The sequence below is a fragment of the Syngnathus leptorhynchus genome, chromosome 19 (assembly GCF_054491065.1).
Source record: "Syngnathus leptorhynchus isolate UIUO chromosome 19, UIUO_Slep, whole genome shotgun sequence".
NCBI lineage: Eukaryota > Metazoa > Chordata > Actinopteri > Syngnathiformes > Syngnathidae > Syngnathus > Syngnathus leptorhynchus.
The window spans coordinates 11,165-31,215 of NC_141213.1; the positions used below are offsets into that span (position 1 = coordinate 11,165).

At 49.5% G+C, this 20,051-nt stretch overlaps 2 protein-coding genes across 6 annotated transcripts; both read right to left on the bottom strand.

The window, feature by feature from the left end:
• Window positions 1-3,835: 3,835 nt before the first annotated feature.
• cdk13 (cyclin dependent kinase 13) lies at window positions 3,836-11,525 on the bottom strand. Of its 3 annotated transcripts, XM_085938553.1 has the most exons (15): window positions 11,463-11,525; window positions 9,593-10,724; window positions 8,849-9,421; window positions 8,324-8,461; window positions 8,110-8,249; window positions 7,879-8,049; window positions 7,573-7,762; window positions 7,407-7,463; window positions 6,929-7,030; window positions 6,779-6,856; window positions 6,455-6,571; window positions 6,245-6,376; window positions 5,739-5,944; window positions 5,189-5,626; window positions 3,836-5,114 (listed from the first exon to the last, which is right to left on the bottom strand). In XM_085938553.1, the coding sequence occupies exons 2-15, from the start codon at window positions 10,690-10,692 to the stop codon at window positions 4,459-4,461; spliced, it is 4,098 nt and encodes a 1,365-aa protein (XP_085794679.1). In that variant the 5' UTR covers window positions 10,693-10,724; window positions 11,463-11,525; the 3' UTR covers window positions 3,836-4,458. The 3 variants fall into 3 exon arrangements, with proteins under 3 accessions (XP_085794679.1, XP_085794678.1, XP_085794680.1); XM_085938552.1 differs by having other exon boundaries at window positions 9,593-11,524; XM_085938554.1 differs by having other exon boundaries at window positions 5,745-5,944; window positions 9,593-11,523.
• A 726-nt stretch (window positions 11,526-12,251) lies between these two features.
• Window positions 12,252-15,407, bottom strand: ralaa (RAS like proto-oncogene Aa). Of its 3 annotated transcripts, none has more exons than XM_085938555.1 (6): window positions 15,218-15,407; window positions 14,321-14,528; window positions 14,037-14,245; window positions 13,792-13,966; window positions 13,579-13,685; window positions 12,252-13,425 (listed from the first exon to the last, which is right to left on the bottom strand). In XM_085938555.1, the coding sequence occupies exons 2-6, from the start codon at window positions 14,432-14,434 to the stop codon at window positions 13,320-13,322; spliced, it is 711 nt and encodes a 236-aa protein (XP_085794681.1). In that variant the 5' UTR covers window positions 14,435-14,528; window positions 15,218-15,407; the 3' UTR covers window positions 12,252-13,319. The 3 variants fall into 3 exon arrangements, with proteins under 3 accessions (XP_085794681.1, XP_085794682.1, XP_085794683.1); XM_085938556.1 differs by having other exon boundaries at window positions 15,214-15,407; XM_085938557.1 differs by having other exon boundaries at window positions 12,252-13,685; window positions 15,218-15,405.
• Window positions 15,408-20,051: the final 4,644 nt, after the last annotated feature.

Consider the following 20,051-nt stretch of genomic DNA (forward strand, 5'->3'; position numbering starts at 1 on the left):
TCATTTGAGCAGTCTGATAATCTACCAAATCTTTGAATTTAAGAATTTGTGATTTAAGAAATAGCTTATTATGTTCAAGGTAATCAGATTTGTTTATAATCCTAATGGCCTTCTTTTGAAAACTTCTGGATTACAACTTTGGATCTTTTCTTATATTAATTTGCAACAATGAACTCTGTGACAGATTAGGCAGTATAATCACATGTTAATTTAAGAGTGCCCACACTCAATTTAATTAGGGTTATGTGTTAAATCAATTACTGTTAAACATGATTTGGGTATTTATAAGAGGATGAAACAGTAATGTTATCCATATTTTGTGTGTAATGAAGATGGAAACGTGTGATATCAATGTAATGCGTTTGAGAACGGACACTAGGAGTTAATTGCAATACTGTTGGTGGATTGCGTGGGACCAAACACGGCCGTCTACAGCCAGACGAAGCTTTAATAGGAGGTGTTTAACATAAATGGAGGAAGAGAGGCTTACTCACTTGAGACGTCTTCGCCGACATCCAACCGTTGTAGCTCCTGGTCAATGATGCGACTGATTTGTATTTTTATTCTTCTTACAGTGGAAAACATACAGCCAACAGACACCGTGGAACCTACAGAAAGGAAATAAAACAACAACATTTAACATCAACCAACATTCACAGACACAACGCAACGTGACTACGTTTCAGCTAGGGTTAGCTTCACAGTTACACATTACTATTGCACAGTGAACGCGAGCTGCATCGACAGCTTTAGTCAAACTACACAAAAGTAAATCTCTTTAAACAGAATGAGTTGTTTTTACCGTGTACGCTCTAGACCAGGGGTGGCCAATTATTTTTTCCATGGGGCCACATGAGAAACTGAAAATATAATGGAGGGCCGGCCACAAGGCTGAACTCAATTCTTCATATTATTAATTGCATTTCTTTATAAAAAGCAGTAAATAACATTATTTTTGACAAGCTGGTAAGAGTATATATCTTAATTAAGTCATAAAAAAGTGAGTTTTCCTTGCAAAAAATGTCATTTATTCAATCAAATTTTCCCAAAACAATGGTAAACAAAATGTGAACGTTTTTTACTATCTGTGACATTTATCCAATAAACTTAGATGCAGGCAATCAGGTAATCAATATCTCTGAAGAAAAGCATGTAATTAAATAATTAAATCACTAAAACAACATCATAAAAACACACTAAACATGCAAATAAAAATAAACACACTACAATTAAAATCATGCACAACTCAACCATAAAAACATGCTTTAAAACTTCTACCTTCTTACATTTTTAAATTCTTTTTTCTTGTTCAGTGAGAAAAATCTAGTCTCTGCTGTGCTTTAACGAGTGCATCGAAGTGAGGTTGCATGTCTGAGGTGGAGATGCGAAGCACAGCTTCCAATGTCCTGTGCTTCCAATGTCCGCGCCCTCTCAACATCAGTCACGTTGTTATATTTCTCCACGTGTTTCGGTAATGCCGACTCAAATTGTAAGTCTTTAAACACGGCGATCTGCTCCCCGCAAACTAAACACACGGCTTTACCTCCGACTTCAGTAAATAAATACTTAGCAGTCCAGTTTTTGTTTAAAACCCTGCATTCAGCATCTACCGTCTAGACGGCCCAGTTGCAAGCAGAAAATAAAGATATTTCTGTTAATCTTCATGTTTGTATCCGCGGATTTGAATCTTGGCGGGAGTTCCACCTATTCACGTCATTTTGCGGCACATGACTGCGATGTAATATTATCTAAAACTGTAAATTAGAGTTAAATAAAGTTATTTTTTAATCAACGCAATCATTTACAACCTTTGACCAGAAAAAATCGTCGAAATTCGGCGTATGTGGCAGGCAGCTGACGACAAATTCGACGTCCCCCCCACACACGCACACTCACTCACTCGCTGGCTTTTCAGGGCTACAAAAGTAGTTGTTTTAAAAAAACAATGAGTTGTATTTACCGTGTACGCTCAAGACGGTCCAGTTGCAAGCAGAAAATAAAGATATTTCTATTGATAATCGTCATGTTTGTATCCGCGGATTTGAATCTTGGCGGCAGTTCCGCCTATTCACGTCATTTCGCGGCACATGACTGCGACGTAATATGATCTAAAACTGTAAATTACAGTTAAATGAAGTTTTTTTTAATCAATGTAATGATTTACAACCTATGACCAGGAAGAATCGTCGAAATTCGGCGTCCGTGGCAGTCAGCAGACGACGAATTCGACGTCCACCCCCCCACACACGCACGCTCACTCACTCGCTTTTAGGGCTACAAAAGTACTTGTTTTAAAACACAATGAGTTGTATTTACCGTGTACGCTCAAGACGGTCCAGTTGCAAGCAGAAAATAAAACATTTCTCTTGTTAATCGTCGTGTTACTACCCGCTCTGTGTCGCTTAGCGCTACAGCCTACTCCCCGTTGAAAGCCACGCACGCCCACAGATTTGAATCTCAGCGGAAGTTCCGCCTAGTGACGTCATTTCCGCGGCACGTGACTGCCACGTCATATTATCTTAAACGGTAAATTAGAGTTGAATAAAGTTTTTTTTTTTAATCAACGCAATCATTTACAACGGTTAGACAGGAAAAATTGTCGAAATTCGGCGTCTGTGACAACACTTGCGGCCATGTCCGCGTCACATGACTGTGACGTGGCAACGTCCTATAGCAACCGCTGTTTTGTTTAGTAGACTTACAGTTATCATACGTTGAAAAAATGGCCACTAGTAAGCACGTCCACCCCTAAAGCATGATGTTGCAGGTTCAAGGCTCGTCAAAGCACTTTTCCCCCTTGTCTGTATGTGTAAGTATACCTTATTCGAACAGAGTATCAAATTCCTACTTGTCTTGCGAGCCACGCCCACGGATTTGAATTTTGGCGGAAGTTCCGCCCAATGGCTGAAGCATGATGTTGCTGGTAAGACGCCCGTATCAGCACTTTTTCTTTTCTCCCTTGTCCGTATGTATATATATATATTTATTAATATTCGAACAGCGAATCCACTTGCTACTTCCGTGTTGCGAGCCACGCCTATGGATTTGAATCTCGGCGGAAGTTCCGCCCATTGACCTAATTTCCGCGTCACATGACTGCGACTAGTAAATGACGTCATATATGAACCGCTCTATGAATATGAAATTCCGCTCTTTTAATTTCTTTACACAGCTATGTACAGACACTTTATTTTTACTTGACAAAAGTGCTATTTATACATCACACAAGCGCTGTGGTCGTGTCCGCTTCTTTCTTGTATGTCATTACAACGACGCACTGAACATTATGCTTGATGATTGTCAAAGAAAAATGTCAGTTTGATGCCACTGATTTCTCTTAAAATCACCATTAAAGGGGCTCTTGAGGTCTTTGACAAGCTCTAGAACCACCTCCAAGTTGCTGCTCGCTGCAAATCATTCTTGGAGATGACTACATAAAGTATGTCATGGATGGGAAATATTTTGCTTCTCCAAAACACTTGAGTCGTGGTCATTATTATATGGTGCTCTGGCATCAAAATATCAACTGCGGTTGACTTTCATCTTAGATCATGCATGGTACGGTTAGTTACAAATAAAAAGTATTGAATAAAGATTGTACTTCACGAGCCAGCGATGCTCAAAACTTTCTGAAACGTTTGCAGAAGTAACTCCGTGGCAGTGTAAAACGTGCTGAACCAATGGCAAGCACACTTGTCCTCCGCTGAGAATACCCTAGAGTAGAAAATAACTTTTGCAAAATGGCACCATCCAGTGGTAACATAGGTCACACATACTCCAAACGCAGCAAAAAGACATTTAAAAAGAATCATTATAGTAACTGAAAAGACAATAGTTTTACACAGTGGCATTTCTTTAATAAACATTTGCCAAAAGGAAACCTGGTGTGGTTGGGCTTTTTTTAATACAAAAAAAAAAGAGAAGAAACACTGTCATTTTTTACGTTGAACCATTTTACAACTTTAACATTAGCTCCAGTCTCGGAGTCATGATGAAATTTGCTCATCCAAGTGTCAGCACACAGGAGCGAAATGAGAGAGAGAGAGAGAGAGAGAGAGAGAGAGAGAGAGAGAGAGAGAGAGAGAGAGAGAGAGAGACAGAGAGAGAGAGAGAGAGAGAGAGACAGAGAGAGATAGAAAGGGGGCGGGGTGGTCAAACAATACGATGCCCTTGTGCTGCTAAATGTGATTTTGAACTTCAGTCAGTAGTGAAGTGCAAAACATGACTACTAACAATACTGAAGTACTGTCTAAGAGGTCGCAGTCACTGGTAGGGTAAGAATGCACCAGAATAAGACTAACTGTCCACCGCCGCCCCCCCCCACCCCACCCACAAAGGTTGATGTTAAAAGACTAATAAAACAAATTACAACAAAAATATGAAAATGGGCTGAGAAAAGCTCCTCAAACAAACTTGACCGTCTTGGAGGAGGGGCGTCAAGTGTGGCTTCCAGTTCGTCTAGAAGGGCAGCCCTCGACCTCGAACGGTGGAGTTGACGTGAGGGACAAAGCCGAGGGGCACCTGGGAGGAGGGTAAGGCCCAAACGCGGCCTGGTGGCGGGACGGGTGGCGGGGGAAGAGGCGGCATGCCGTCCTTCCGGACCAGAGTGTTGTTGTACAGGTGGAGGGCGGCAGGGTTGGGCTGGCTTTCCACTGGGAGGGGCCTGTATTCAAAGCGGTGGTCCTTGTCCCCAGCAAACAACATCCCAGGGGCTCCTGTGGTGGGGGGGCACGGTGGGGGGAAGGACTCTAGGGGTGGGGCCTGGCTCGGTCCGCTAAACACTTCTCTCAGTGAGTGAGGCGGTAACCCCGCACCCATCATGTGACCCATGAAGCTGTCCCCAAAGCCTGTGGGAGTGAATGGGGGTGGCGGGACCAGGTGGCCAAAGTCGTCCCCGTAGCCGGGCCCTTCCGCGGTGGGCAGGGGCGGGTAGTCAGGCTCAGGTGGGCGGGCGCCGCCGTCGCCTCCCCCAGCCGATGCGACGGGCGGAGCGTGGCCGGGCTTGGGTTCGGGCGGCGGCCGCCTGTAGTCCAGGTCAGCGTGTAGAGGTGGCTCCGGGGGCTCAGGGGGTCTCTGGTCCGGGGGCAGGATGGGGACAGCAGCCAGGTCCGGCACTGTAAGACCAACAAAGACAGACTGCTCCAACCAACGCGCAATTCTAAGTCAAATGGCAACTAAAATGGATTACCAGGGGTGACTGGGCTGGATTCTGTGGGTCTCTTGGTATCGGGAGGGAGCCCATCCGCTCCCGCTGACAGGTTGCTGTCGGCTGCCTCTGGCCCGCCCCCGGCCTCCTGCCTCTGAGCCTGCAGGAGCTGAGCCAGCAGCATGGTGACGGCCGTTTGAGTGGCGACTGCAGCTGCTGCTGCATCCCCTTCGGGGGGAGGAGAAGGGGGTTTGGGCATGGGCGGGGTGCGCGGCCGTGGGGGCTTAGCAACCAGGGGTTGGGCAGCCTCAGGGGGGGGCAGCACTTTGGACAGCTGCTGCAACGTCTCCTGGTTGACCTTGGAGCTCACAGCCTGGAAGAACTGGGCCGGGTTAGCGGTGGCGTTGTTGGGTGGCCCGAGGAGGTTCAGCAGGACGGCGAATTGCTCCTGGGTCAACTGGGAGTTTGGAGCTTTCGCGTCTGGCCATAGAACAGTATAACAGGGGTTACTATGAGGCTGGTGAAAACCTGTTTGCCGTACGCGATGTGAATATTAACAGTGGAGTAGCAACAACGTGCAGCATCTTCTCACCCTCACCCAGCAGTGAAGCAAGAGCCGCACTCGGGGCTTTGATGCCGGCGGATGGCGGGAATCCTTGAGGTGTGTTACTGCGACTATCATCCAGGCCCAGCTCCTTGCGCGGCGCCTTCGGCGGGCCAGCCAACTCCTCGGGCATCTGCTTCTGACGCCGACGCTTCTTGCTCCACAGCTCGTGACAGTCCTGCCACAGTGGGAGACTGGGGACACAAAAGGAACTTCAGTGGTTCGTATCCAAAAGGTAAACAACAAAGTAAGCCGCCTCCTGATGAAAATGTGACAACGGCCTCACAAACTTGACAAAATGGGTGACCATTTGCCGTGGCTGGACGACACTGTTAAAGACAGAGCGATGCATCAAGTTTCGCCGACTGCTCAGATGAGCGTTAGTTAGCCTTAGCTTCTGATGAGCAACGGTCAAGCGCTGTGATCAAGTGCCAAAAGGCTTTTTGATCCAAGTGCAAAAACGCTTTCGTCTTTGCAATTATGGGACGGCGTACTCTGGCGGGGGCATTTTGTCAGGGTCCACATCCTTGAGGAACTCGCAGCTCAACGCCTGCTCGGCTGTGCATCGCTTGCTGGGGTCAAGGTTCAGCATGTGGTCAAACAAATCCAGCGCAGTCGGAGAAATGCTGAAGGCAGGACAAGGCCGCGAGGTTATCGACTCAAAATGCAGTACTAGTCAAAGTGAGGCAGGACTTGAAACTTACAAGGCAAATTCCTCCCGCAGTCGTCGCCTGTACTGCTTCTTTGGTTTCATGGTGTTGAAGAAAGGAAGCTTGATGACATCCGGCCACACCGCCGGACACGGACTCCCGCATATCCGACTGCGAGACAACAAAGTGCTCCGATAAGTTTGTGAAATGATGGACACCAACTGTCCTGAGCCCATTCGTAACGTTTTGCGTGGCATGTGAGCATGATGTCGGAAGGCACGACTGACTGGGGTTTGATTACCGTCTGTCTTCTTGAAGCCATGCGTTCGGAAAGCATATGAAGGATTTGTACAAAATCAAAAAGTGCAGTTCTAGGACCTGATCAGTTCCAATTGGGCCAGTTCCTGGTTAGCTTGGAAGATGGGCTTCTTGGTGAACAATTCTCCCAGGATGCATCTGTGAACAGTGTCATTTTGTTTGTCCAAACCACATTCATTTGCGACGACACTGTACTCTTTGTGTCCTTACCCGCAGCTCCAGACGTCGATGGCTGGCGTGTACCTCTCTTCGCCGAGCAAGAGCTCCGGGGGCCGGTACCACAGCGTGATGACTTTGTTGGTGTACGGCCGACTGGGAACGAAACGCAGACGTTGAACGGCCGCTTGGTTGCAAATGCCGAAACTAAAATGCCACGCCACTCAAAACGCTCAACGTGACAAGCGATGCTTAAAAGAGTTCTCCAATAAGCTCAAGGGGTGTGTGTGTGTGTGTGTGTGTGTGTGTGTGTGTGTGTGTGTGTGTGTGTGTGTGTGTGTGTGTGTGTGTGTGGCACTTGAACTGGGGTGAAATGATGAAATATGGGCGCGTGACTTCAATGTAGCAAATTCCGTTCAATGAGATTACATGACGTAAAAACGTGGGATTCCCAGGGAAAGTGCTTCGCAGGACGGCTTGACGGAGTTGGACGAATAACCAAAGAGGTGCGTGCGAAGGCAAGCCGGCTCACCTCTCTTCAGAGTTGTACAAGCGAGCCAGACCAAAGTCTGCCAGCTTGATTTTTCCTCTGATAGGAAGAGAGAGAGAAGACGTGTTAGGAAATGCAAGAGTCAAAGTCGTCATCATCGGGCTGGCCGGCGGGACAGAGCTTCCCTAATGGCTTGGAGGGGACCCACTTGTTGTTGAGCAGGATGTTGGAGCACTTGATGTCACGGTGCAGAAAGTTCTTCTTGTGGCAGTAATCCAGCCCCTCCAGCAGCTGCCGCATGAATGACTTGATGTGGCACTCGTTGAAATGCACCAGGCCCGACTCCAGCAGCCCCATCAGGTCGTGGTCCATGTACTCAAAGACCAAATAGAAAGCACCTGCCCGTAGAAGGAGGAGGGATTTGTCGCAAGGCTTCTGTGGCATCTATGCTATGCTCAGTCCCACTAGAACAAATCCACAGAATAAATAAAGGGGCACACCAGACGAAGCGTACCTTTATCGTTCTTAAAGTCCAGCGCGTCCTCCTTGTCGGTGACGATCTCCTTCATGTTGATGATGCTCTTGTGGTTGAGCTGCCTCAAAATTTTGATCTCTCGGATGGCCGTGATGGGGAAGCCCTCCTTCTCGTTGTCCAGACGCACCTTCTTCAGAGCCACCATCTCCGCTGCATACAGCATCACGTTTTGCTGGGCCACCACTTAAGCAAAGGAGAGCGTTTCCCCACCTGTGTCCTTGTCTTTGGCTTTGTACACCTGGCCGTACGTGCCTTCTCCCGTGATGCCGATGATCTCAAACTTGTCCACGCAGCGCTTGCCCCAGTCGATCTCGGTCTCCTTGATCTCGCCGTATCTGGGGCCGCACATTCTAGAACGCACGTTTGGAGAGGAACATTTGGTTCCTATTCAAACAGGTGAGGAGTGTGAAAAATGCTAACTTACTTGGGCCTTCTACGCGGCGTTTGGCTTTTTTTCTCATCAGCCGGGCTGCGAGGAGACGACGTCCGGCTTGAAAGTACCGGCGGGAGCGGCAGTTCGGCAAGCAGCTGTCGACCCCTTTGGTCGGACTTCTTCTTTGCGCTGAGGGGAAAAAGTATTGATGTTTTTTAGACTGTCGTATGGCACTCCACAGGGTTCAATTGTGTGTTAGTTCCTTGTCACTGCTATGTTCTGCTGAGCAAATAGGACACTTCCTCCTTACTGGACTGTGATTTTGAATAGGACCAGCATTTCCACATGCATTTTTAAAACATTTGTATTCGACAGTTTTTGGCTCAGCATTGTTTTCGCATTAGATAGTGTTTAATAATAATAATAATACAGTTTTATTTATAAGGGGCGTTTACTGCTTTTGTGATTCATTTCTTGCAAAGCACTTTGTGTCCAGTGCTGGTTGTGCTCTACAAAGAAATGACATCAAAGAAAAGCATGATGACGTCTATATGGTGGATTTTCACAAATACCCACCAGTCCACTTTTTCAATTTGCTCAAGAACACTCAAGGGAAGCGGAAGGGACGGGACACCAGACATAAAGGTCCCACTGGCTCGTTCCTTCTCTTTGCACGGCCCGCTCGCTGTCGCGGCTTTCTTCTTGGAGTCATCTTTTGCCTTTGCATCTTTGTTCCGGGGGGCTGGCTGCTCTGTACTCCTCTTAGAATTGCGGTTGGAGGGCGACTGGAGCTGGCTGGACGTGGGCGTGCGGGGGCCTTTCTCGGCTGCTGCTGTTGGAGGTGCAGGCGGCGAGGACGGGCGGCCCTTCCTGACCGCATGGTTGGTCTTGGGACTGGGCTGGTGAGCGGCAGTGCCACCCTTGGTGGGCATGGAAGAGTTGCCTGTGCTTTTGGCTTTGGCGGCGGCCTCGGCTGCTTTGGCCTTTTTCTGCTTGCTGAGCTCGGCCGCCAGGCTACTCTTGAAGGTCAGCGTGCTTGGTGAAAGGCTGGAGGGCCGGCTGCGGGAGCGGGAGTGGCGGTGCCGGCTGCGGGAGCGAGAATGCCTGCTAGGAGGATACGGGCTGCGGCTGCGAGACCTCACCAATCGCCTAGAACAAAAAAGACGCAGCGTGTTTACAAGCACTTTGCACGTTTCAAAGTACAGCCGGACTACATTGTGTCATGTCAGAATTTGGGTATTCATTACAGGCTTTGGACATCATTGAGAAGTATCAGATAAGGTGAGAAATCCATCGTTAGATCTCAGGCTTGTACCTCACCTGACATCTGGACTCGGGCTGAGGGATTTCCTGTAAGGACTTCGAGATCTCCGCCGGCCTCCAAACGGACTGGCAACAAAGTCCCCCTGCTCGTACGGACTGCGCCGGCCGTAACTGGGAGATTTGCGCCAGTTGGCCGGACTGGTAGGGGATCGCTTCCTCTTGCTGCCCGGGTACGAGCTGGGTGACTTGGCAATGCCGTAAGCTCCGTACACGTCGGCGTCTCGGCCATAGTAATTGGGTGTGGGAGAGGTTCTTTTGCTCGGGTAAGTGGGGCTTCGTCGCGATATCATCTGGTTGTAGCCAGGCGGGGATTGGTAGCTGTACGAGTAGGATGTCCCATAGGGACTTTCGGCTTTGAATCCCGGGCTTCTCCTGTAGGATCTCAGCTCTTCATCTCGATATGACTGAGGAGGAACATCTCTGTACGCAGACGGCGGTTCTTTATCAGCTCTCAATTTACTCTGTCGCCTTTTGGAGTCTCGTTTGTCCGCAGGCTGTGACGACTGACCGGCCGACGACCTTTTGCCATTTTTGTCATTAGCCTTAACCACGTCTCTGTGGTTTTTAGAGATGCTCGGGCTGAGGCCGCCGCGAGGTTTGGCATTTCTCTCACGATTAGGGCGTTCCTTCCTCCGGTCGAGTTCCTTGCTCCTTTCCACGGGTCCTTTGGCGTGCTCGTCCCTGATGGGGAAAACGTCCCGGCGGTCCCTCACTGGGCCGTTACACTCCCCGGAGTCCACAGAGAACCGATCTACCTGACGCTCCAGTTTAGGTGAGGGGCTACCGGAGAAGCGCTCGGACTGGGAGCTCACGTCATCGTACTCCACCAGTGTCCGAAGTTCAGCCTCCTTGACCAAAGTGCCATGTCGGTCATTGACAGTACCTTCCGTTGCACCAACGTGCCACAAGTCTCTGTCCTTATCCTGTCTGCGTTTCTTCCGACGAGAAGCCGAGGAGCGTCTATTGTCCCGGTGTCTGTCCCGCTGGGCCGTGCTGCTTCCCGGCTTACTGGCGTTACGCCTGTCCTGCCTGCTAGCATTTCTCTGCGCGGAGGGACTCCGGCCGCGGCCATCCCGAACTACATCCGAATTCGGCATTTAATCAGAGGATTACATCAACGCCACGTTCACTGGAAAAAAAAAAAACCCTTGAACAATATTATACTTCCGGCTGTGCAGTGGGACATAACACCGGGCCAGTTAGCATCATAATTCACGTTCGGAATGCCGCGGCTATCGCGATCACTAGCTTCACGTTAGCATCACAAAGTTAACTGATTATGTTTTGAATGTGTTCCACGAGAGTTTTATCACTACCCAATTCGGCCACACGCACGCAGAATTTGACATTCAGCTAGCAGTCGATGATGAAACGTCTGGACTCATCCACGGTGTGCATTTTTACGAATTGGCTAGCACATGCTACGTAAATGTGAGCTAGGTTAGCCTCCGGGGGCTAACGGTACCCGCCGACACACCGCATTCGTGGACAAAAGTGCAGGCCTGAGGCCCGTCCGGATATAAAGCCCCGATTGCTTGAACCCACTGCGGCTGGTGCGATACGAGCGGGTAGTTCCACCGTCCGAAGTGGTGTCCGAAGTTAAAAGCAAACTTGTCGGCCTCCCATTTGACACCGCCGAGTCGCAACAAGGAAGTTAGCCGCCAAGTGGCTAACCAACTGTGAAGCTTTCTTGTCTCAGCGTGGACTCGATCGCAACTGCCGTCAGAAAGCCGCGTCCTCCGTCTTGTGATCCACTGAGTGATTCGATCCCGTCGGTGGCGTCATCGTTGTCGAAGCGAGCGCCGTGCTTGATTTGAATTAAGTTCCCGAACGGCGTGAACTTAGGTAAGTAAGGCAGGTGCGTTACCGGGCTAGTGCTATCCAACATTTCTTGGGCCCCGCTGACTGGCTGCCCTAGACGAGCTTTCAAACTTACAGGCCTCGTGCGCCGGCGTCAGCCAATCACGGCATAGTGCGAATCGACGTGCCCCGACACGTCATCGCCAAGGGAACCCCTGATCCTCACTACTCGAGTGCCACAAAGTGCCGCTGCGTTCCTTCACGTATTTTCGACCAACACTTTGACTAAACACCGGAATTGGATCATCGGAATTCTTTTTTTTTCTTACACGTAGATATGCACGGATGTATTTATAGTCTGTACTTATGTGAGCGCAGTTATACTTGCAAAGAAGTAAGCAATCGGTGCCCCTTGCCCTGCTGAATTTGCGCAATTTTCGTGTGGCTACATGGGCTTCTCCCCTTTGATTATATGCCATTTTCAGTAGTATGCCGTCTTCGACAAGGCCCCGGGTTACAATAGGTCAGCAGGTCACGCAAAACAGACCAAAAAGAAAGAAAAGCATTGGACTCTACCCTACCCCACCCCACAATTGTCTCCGCTCTTCTCCGGCAGTGAAAATCCCGTTTTGCGTCACGCGCTATATGCATCAGATGGAATTTTATGAATGATGTGTTGTTCTCATCACTACGGCTTGTGCTAATGCTGTGAACACAAATTTGTTTTAGATGGAGTAAACGTTGCAAAAAAATAAAACTCAGCTCATCTCTCAGCAGCGCTAAAAAATGAGCAAACATTTTTCCTCTCCCCGTCAGTCGATGCTTGCACCCGCACAAGATGGAAAGTGAGCACCAGTAGTCACGTTACTTTTATTTGCCATTTGCTAAGAACGCACGCGCACACAAATTGAAATGGAAGCGCACAAACGGAACGCAAGGGGCGACATTCGTGGTTGGTTAGGTTTCCAAAAGCACATGAGGAAACACGAAGGGAGCGATTAAATCATGGCAAACATCCCCACCAGCAACCAACACAAAGATAGCACTTTTTTTTTAAATCGCATTAATATAAAAAAAAGCATAATTTCTTTGAATTGGCTGCCTTACCACACTTAAGATGGAGTAGAAAGAAGCTCACGGTGGTCATCTGCTGAGCAAGCACTACTAGGGTCATTTGTTAGGTGTTTTTTTTTTTTTTTTAGAAGTTGTAGCAACGACAGAACGCTGTGACAATGGAGGAATGTCAACGTTTTGTTTTGTCTTGTCTTTTAGGAGGGATGCGGAGGTTAGCCCTTAAACTCAAACCATGCCACAGTTCTCATCGCTCCATTTTGGCTTCACCTCAACGCATCGAAGCTTAAGCGAACACAGCGTTTTTGCTAAATGCATGAGCGCAGGCGGCACGCTTTTGAGAGCCATTTTGAACAGGAATTGGAAAGGACAACAAGGTCACATAGTCTCCGGTCATTCCCGTCCCGTTTGTTTAGTGGAGGAAATGGCCGAAGGGAACAATAATCACAATGGGTGTGGCTCAGCCCTCTGCAAAAAAGGGAACCAAGCGGCAATTTGTAAAACTGTTGTCCAAGTGCGCTCGGGGCAAAGGCTCATCTGTCCGCTCTTCCTTCAACTCAATGGTGGCGAGCGGTTTGCTTTCTCTGTCAGTTTGGTCAAATTGGCCCCCAGATGTCAGCATGACTCGACCGAAATGTTTGAGCACCAAACATGATTCAATCACAAAAGCAAAAATATCAAGCATTAACAGCAATTTCAATAAGTATTCATTGTGCAAGAGGATGGGGGGGGGGGGGGGGGGTTCTTCTTTTCTCCAGGAGATGTTATGCGATAGTCGCCCATTTCTCGACAGCGGGAAAATCACAACAGGCACTAAGAAGTACTTTTCCCAAGTGTGTACGTTGAAATGATGTCATCTGTAACATATGCTGACCGAGGCTTTGCGCTTTGTCTTTAAGCAGCAAACACCCGCCTCAATTTGCACACATGCGGACACTGCGAAGGAAGAGACCGGACGCCTGCAAGGATCGATTTGAAAGTTAGCAAGCGTATTTGACGTGGGGGTGGGGGGTCTCAAACAAAAAGTTCGACAAATGTATATTATGTACACAAGCAGCTCTCTGGCTTTTTTTTTTTTGTCGTTGCCGTTGGGCCACTATAAAATACAACACCTCTCCCGGATTCTCTTGGCCAGACTCTTGCTCTTCTTCTTGCCGTTCTTCTCTTTGCCGTCCTCCATCTTCCTCGCCCGGATCTCCCGCATCAGATCAAAGAACACCTGGTGTGGGGGGGGGGGGGGGGGGGGGTGATTCCAAACACAACAGGAAGGTTACTCGCTCCCGTGGGTCGCCGAGCGTTTCGAAAGGGAGGCCAAACGGACGGACCTTGTCCACGTTGGCTCTGGTTTTGGCTGAGGTCTCCACGTAGCAGACCCCCCAGCGGTCGGCGCGGGCCTTGGCCTCATCGGCGTTCACCCGCCGCCGGTCATCCAGGTCAGACTTGTTGCCCACCAGCAGAAAGGGAACGTTCTCGTCCTCCTTCACTCGCAGGATTTGCTCTCTGCGCATTGACCGAGCGTCAATCAGGTTGGATTTGGCAGTGGGCGAGCTTTTCCGAGCTCGGGGCGAACCTGAAGTCAACGGTGGCGGCAAAAGACTCCAGCTCGGTGATGGAGAAAACGCAGAGGAAGCCCTCGCCACTGCGGAAATAGTTGTCGCGGATGGCGGCGTAGTCCTCCTGCCCGGCCGTGTCCAGGATGTCGATCTGCACTTCCTCGCCGTCCAGCACCACCTTCTTCCTGTAGCTGTCCGCTTTGGTGGGCTCGTAGTCTTCCACAAACTAGCGCGACAGCCACAAGGAACAACAAGCTCGGCGTTTGCGCCACATCTGCGCGAGCCCGGCGCGGGCGCTTACCTCGTCGTACATGAACTGAAGCGTGAGGGCCGACTTGCCCACTCCTCCGCTGCCCACCATGATCACTTTGTGGAGGGCGAGAGAATTCTGCCCTTTGGGTTTTGCCGCCGCCATGGCTCTACGTAAGTAAGGGGCTGGGGTGGGGGATGAGGGCTGTGCCAATTAGACCAACAACGCCAGCTAGCTGCAGCAGTGAGGCTTTTGATTCCTGAAACAAACGGTGGAATGAGCTTGTCATCGTTTGTCTCTCTCTCTACTTGCTCGGAGGACATGCGAGGATACTTGCGGGTAACGGGAAACCTGTTAGAAATAATAATAATGGGACCGTGTGGTGAAATTTCTTTTCCAAAGAGCTGTTATACAGCCACACCTTTAGATGCTTGGCAAAGGTGTGAGCAGTTAGTCAAAACAGGATCAACCCGCAAATATCCTTTAGGTGATGGAATCAATTCAGCCTCTGCACTACTTTCCGAGGAGCTAATTTTATGGTGCGGAACCAGGAGAATTTGGCAAACAGAACTCCGGACAAATTCGGACATAGAAACAAATGTAAGAAAAGTTCGATACTGTCCATCCATTTTCTATTGCATATGTCCAGTTGAAGGTAACGTCAAGAAAAGCTAGCTTGCTGTTTGCTCCACGGTGGGCGCTGCAGCGACGAAAATGACCCTCTCTCTGCCTTAGCAGGGTTTGAATTCAAAACCAGAAAGTGACTACTTCGACCAGGTAAATGCCATCATCGACGGGAACAGATGTTCGCTCAAATGTCGCCCGGGTTCCCGGGACGGATGGCAGCGGCCACTCAACGACAAGTCGGGCTAAGCAGTGGCAACAGCTAAGAGCGGTGCAATGCGGGCTACAGAGTACTTCGTCACAGGTGAGATGTCACCCACCTACCGGCGTCGTTGAAGGCTTTCGCGTAGGTGGGGCCTCGGGTAGGGTTTTAAGTTGCCGTAGCTAAAAGGGAGGGGGAAAAAAGAGGCTTCCTTGAGAACTGCTCCCTTAGCTCATGGCTAGTTCCTCACGCTAGCCGTTAGCAGCGCAGCAGTGCGGGCGGGGCAGGCAACGGGCTGGGCTGGGCTGGGCTCGACTCGGCACTACTCGGCTTAAGTCGGCTCCGCGAGCCCCTGCGGTTGGCCCTTCGCTCGGCATTCACTCGGCTTCACTCGGCTATACTCGGCCATACTCGGCTTGGTGAGCCTCCGCCCTGTCTCCGAAGACCAGTTAGCTCATTCAATTAACATGTTTGCTCGCCTTATCGCCTGGCGGCATGGTTCCAAACACAGTGTGTCCAAAGCCTCGCCGCTCCTCCATGGCAGACGCTGAACATCCAGAATGTCTTGTTGCAGGTGCATCATCTCCTCAAAATCACTTACTTTGGTCTGTGCTCACACACGCACACACGCACACGCACACGCACACGCACACACACGCACACACGCACACACACACACACGCACACACACACACGGCAGTGACTCTCTGACTTTCCTGACCCAACAACGGACATCATCAACAACACGCAAAGGCCGTTGGTGGAATCGAACCCGCACTTTCCTAACTGTGAAGCAGACAAGCCAACCAGTGCATCACCGAGCCGCCGACGAGTATAAATTTTACTATATTGAGTCAAATACAAGCCAGATTACAGATACAACAATTTAAAACCAACCTTCGATGAGGATGGGATTTAAACCCATTCGTGCAGAGCACAATGGATTAGCAATCAATCACCTTAACCTCTCGGCCACCTCGTCATGTACATCTTGCATTGACACGTCACGTTATGTACGTTGTGCCAAGATACTTCGGGGGCTGAAAATTTGACGAGGATGCCATGTGAAATGATGAGCACAATGGAGGAGCAACCCATGGCTGAATATCTTAGCCACCGCATCTCACGCATGAGTTGTACGGGCGACACGATATGGTAGGTACGGTGTGGTATAAGCCGCGAGGTAATATGATACGATACTTTAGATGTGAAACGAACGAGAGGTCAGCCACAAAAGAAGCCACACTGTCAACAAATAAAAGGGTTTTTTCAATGTTGTCTCACCCCAATTCGTTGCGATCAACGGATCTGCGCATTTGGATAGTTCCACCACCATTTTAACATCAACATACTTTCATGGTCTGCCTGCGCGTCCTGGCTGAAGATCCTAAAGGGTTTTCAACTTATTCTATGCTTCTGCATATAAGCCGTGGTCGTGTCTGCGTTGTGGCCGCAGCGACCACGGTTCGAATCTGGGTCACGGCATAATCAAATCAAATTACATTGTTGAATTTGTCTGCTGTTCACTGTTGCTAAATAGTCTTCCTTTGGACAATGATAATTTTCCACACAAGTTTACAGTTGATAGCCATAACTTGTAGGGTGAGTGCCACAATGGATCCCGCATCATAGCAGATTCAAGTAATGGCGCCCATGTTTTATTTGATTTTTTTTGTTCATTTTTGCAAAAGTGTTACAAAAGTGTTATGCGTTGGGCGAGGGCACAGCCGAGGCGCCGCCGCTGCGCGTCCTTTCTTTTATTCGTAAAGACAATCAGTCAAGTAAGTCGTCGCATCTCGGGGAGCTCGCCGACTCTTACGGTGTTTACTCCATCAAGCGGCCGGAGGCGGGCAAGTGTTGCTAAAACGACGCCTTCCCGCTGAGACGCCTTTGTCAAGCTCACCACTGTGTACAGTCAAAAGCCAAAATGGCTCACCTCGAGCAGCAAACAGCACTGGCACTAAACCAACTCTTTTGAATGATGAGTTGAGCTAGCTTCTTTTTCAGTTTGTCAGCTAAAAGGATATGTAAGGCAATTGGATATGGGAAAGCCTGGCCTGTTTGTGATCTACTCATCTCTAATTTTGCGGGAGCAGTTGTTTTTTGGCCGTTTCTTGTTTCATGACACTGGGCGGATCCTAGTCCGTCACCGTCGCAGTAAGCCTTAAACGCCGCTGATTAGCCGAAAGACGCATACTAGCATGTCTTCTATTAGCAGATAGTCAACAAGTGCGAGACAAATTTAAGTCAGAGTTGGACGTATTCAGCGGCAGCTTATGTTTTATTCAACAGAGTAAAGGTGGCGGATTGCCGCGCGCGAGTCGGCTATCGCCTTTCTCAGCTCTGCTTTTCTGACGCTCCTCCTCAGCCAAGTCTGGCCCGCTCCTGATAACAGAAGGGACCTGGGGGGGCCGGCGCGCCACGCCACCAGAGGCCGTCATAACACCTGACAAGCGAGGGGGAGACGAGGCTCCTCGTCGAGCTTCCGGCGTGTCTGATAAGAATGCGGTGGACATGAGAGATTGAGATGTTTCTGCCGAAGCTGCTCACTTCCTCGTGGATTGCCTTTGGCTTTTGTGACGCGGGCCTTTGATTATCTTGCTCTAACCGAGACTGGCGTGTTGTTGAGCCCCATCCAATAGAAAAGCACTGTTGAACGTTATTATGCCGAGCTTCATTTGTCAGATAACTTAAACATGCTTGGTTCGTTTTTTCTTTTGTTTTTGTCTGCTGCATTTGCAGCCGAAAGGAAAATCTCTCATTTGTTGCTTCAAACAGACTGTGACTTGGGTGAGAAGGGTCTGTAGAGATGTTGCTTGCGCGTTTCCTAGTCCTGGACAGGTACAAGTCTTGGATAGATGGGAGGTTGATTCCAATGATCTTTTCTGCAGTCCCGATTGTCCGTTGCAGTCTGTGCTTGTCTTGTTTGGAAGCCGATCCAAACGGGACAGTGATGGAGGTGCAGAGGACAGACTGGATGACGGTAGTGTAGAAGGTCTTCAGCAGCTCCCGCGGCAAGTTGAACTCCTCGAGCAGTCTCAGGAAGTACAGCCTCTGCTGGGCCTTCTTCCGGACAGAGTCTATGTGGAATATAGTTCTATTTAAAAAAAATGTATAAAGGAAAGATATTTGCTAATTACCAAAAAGAGGGAAATGAAGGTGACTCCTGTCAAACTTCTGGGTTATAAGCTGTTTTAGTCGTTTTTCTCTTGTTCTTTTGTAGCTTAATGTTCTCACTTGGAACTAAGTGATGGATAGGGGTAGGGCCTGATAAGCTTAGGCTTCTTCCTACTCCTTTTCGAACAGTGATGTATATTGTTTGTTGTTTGTTTTTTATTGTTTGTTTTTTATTCTTTAAATCGTGTTCAAAATGAAGATTCATTCATTCATTCGTTCGTTCATTCATTCATTCATTCATTTCAAGCTTCCAAACTCTCACGCGGTCACTTATTTTCTCCGGCGCCCCTCCGAGACGGACGTCCGGGTCCAGGCTTCCCGGTCGGCTGCCGGCTTCCCAGCGGCCTCGATCGCGCGGCTGACATTCGACTCGGTGACTCTCCGTCCTTTTCCGCTGGCCCTGTAGGTTTCCGTGGCAACAGACGACGGAGCTATTCTCGGGGTCGAGCCTTTCATTTGATTTGCTCGAGATGAATGAAGCTTAGAGTCGGAAAGCGAGGAGGAGGCGCCCCGGGAGCTGACTTGACTACACGGCGCTCACTTTGTTTTAACGCCGTGAGCAAGCATAGGCTATGAAACTCCCCGCTTACAACATAAACCAATGTGGCGCGACCTAGCGAAAGGCAAGCCGGTGCCACCAAAGCTGACTTGGCCTAGCTCGTCGCAACCCAAAGTGATGCGCGCAGGAGCCCTTCCTCCCTTATTCACCTCTTGGGAGGCGCCAACCCACTTGGGATTGCTGTTGTGTTGTGAGGATTCCTGATAGGTCTATTTTGTTAGTTTGCATTGAGTGTGTGTGCGAGCGTGTGCGTGCGTGCGTGTGTTCCTCAGTTGCACTCCTACGGCGCTTTTGCTTTAGTCAAGTGCCCTCATTGTGAAGGTAATTTCCCTGGCGGCTGCGACTCTCCTTTGCACGCACGCACGCACGCAGACTGGCTGTGTACTTGCGTGCCGACATGCTTTTGCGCCTTATTTGTCTTTGTTCTGAACAAACTCAGCCCTCCCTCGACATCACCCACCTGCTGCGTCTGGCGACTTTCTTGTCACGGCGATGAAGGGTTCCTGCTGTCGCCGTCATCTGCTCCCCCCCCCCACACACACACTTTACTGACGTCCGCTTGCATGATTCACAAGCGTTAGCTCACTAAGTCGCTTCACAGTTGAGTTGGTGAGGCCGAGGCGAGTCACCTTGCGTCACCTTTGATGGCTTTGCGGCAAAAATAAATAAATAAAATACATTTCCCCAGCCTCCCACAGTAGAATGGCAGGTCATCGCGGCTCATGTGTTTTGCGCGTCTATCTGATAAGATTCTTGTCGACTTGTCGCATCGTCACCGCAAATGAAGGACAGAGCACGCCGGAGGTGGCAGAACCCCTGAGATGACAATTCGCGTAAGCCGTCGCCATGAAGCAAGCACAGACCTTGGCAAGGTGACCCAACCCATCGTAACCTAACGCATTGAGCCAAGACAGTGTCGCCTAACCAGAGCACGCGTGGGCCCGCAACACCATTAAGCCGAGTTGAATGTCCTGCCGAATGTTGCGTAACCTCCACGAGGCATCCTCCAAAACAAAGAGACGCTTCATTTTCCGCAAGAACGTCTTATTTCTTCTCCAAGAAGTTGGCAAAGTGCTCTCGGGGGAAACATGAGGAGGAGGATGTGAGCGCACACATCATGTCACTTCAGCCAGACTAAGTGGAGCGCAATTTTAAACACCCCTGTGTGTGTGTGTGTGTGCGTGCGTGTGTGTGTACGCGCGTGTGCGTGCGTGTGTGTG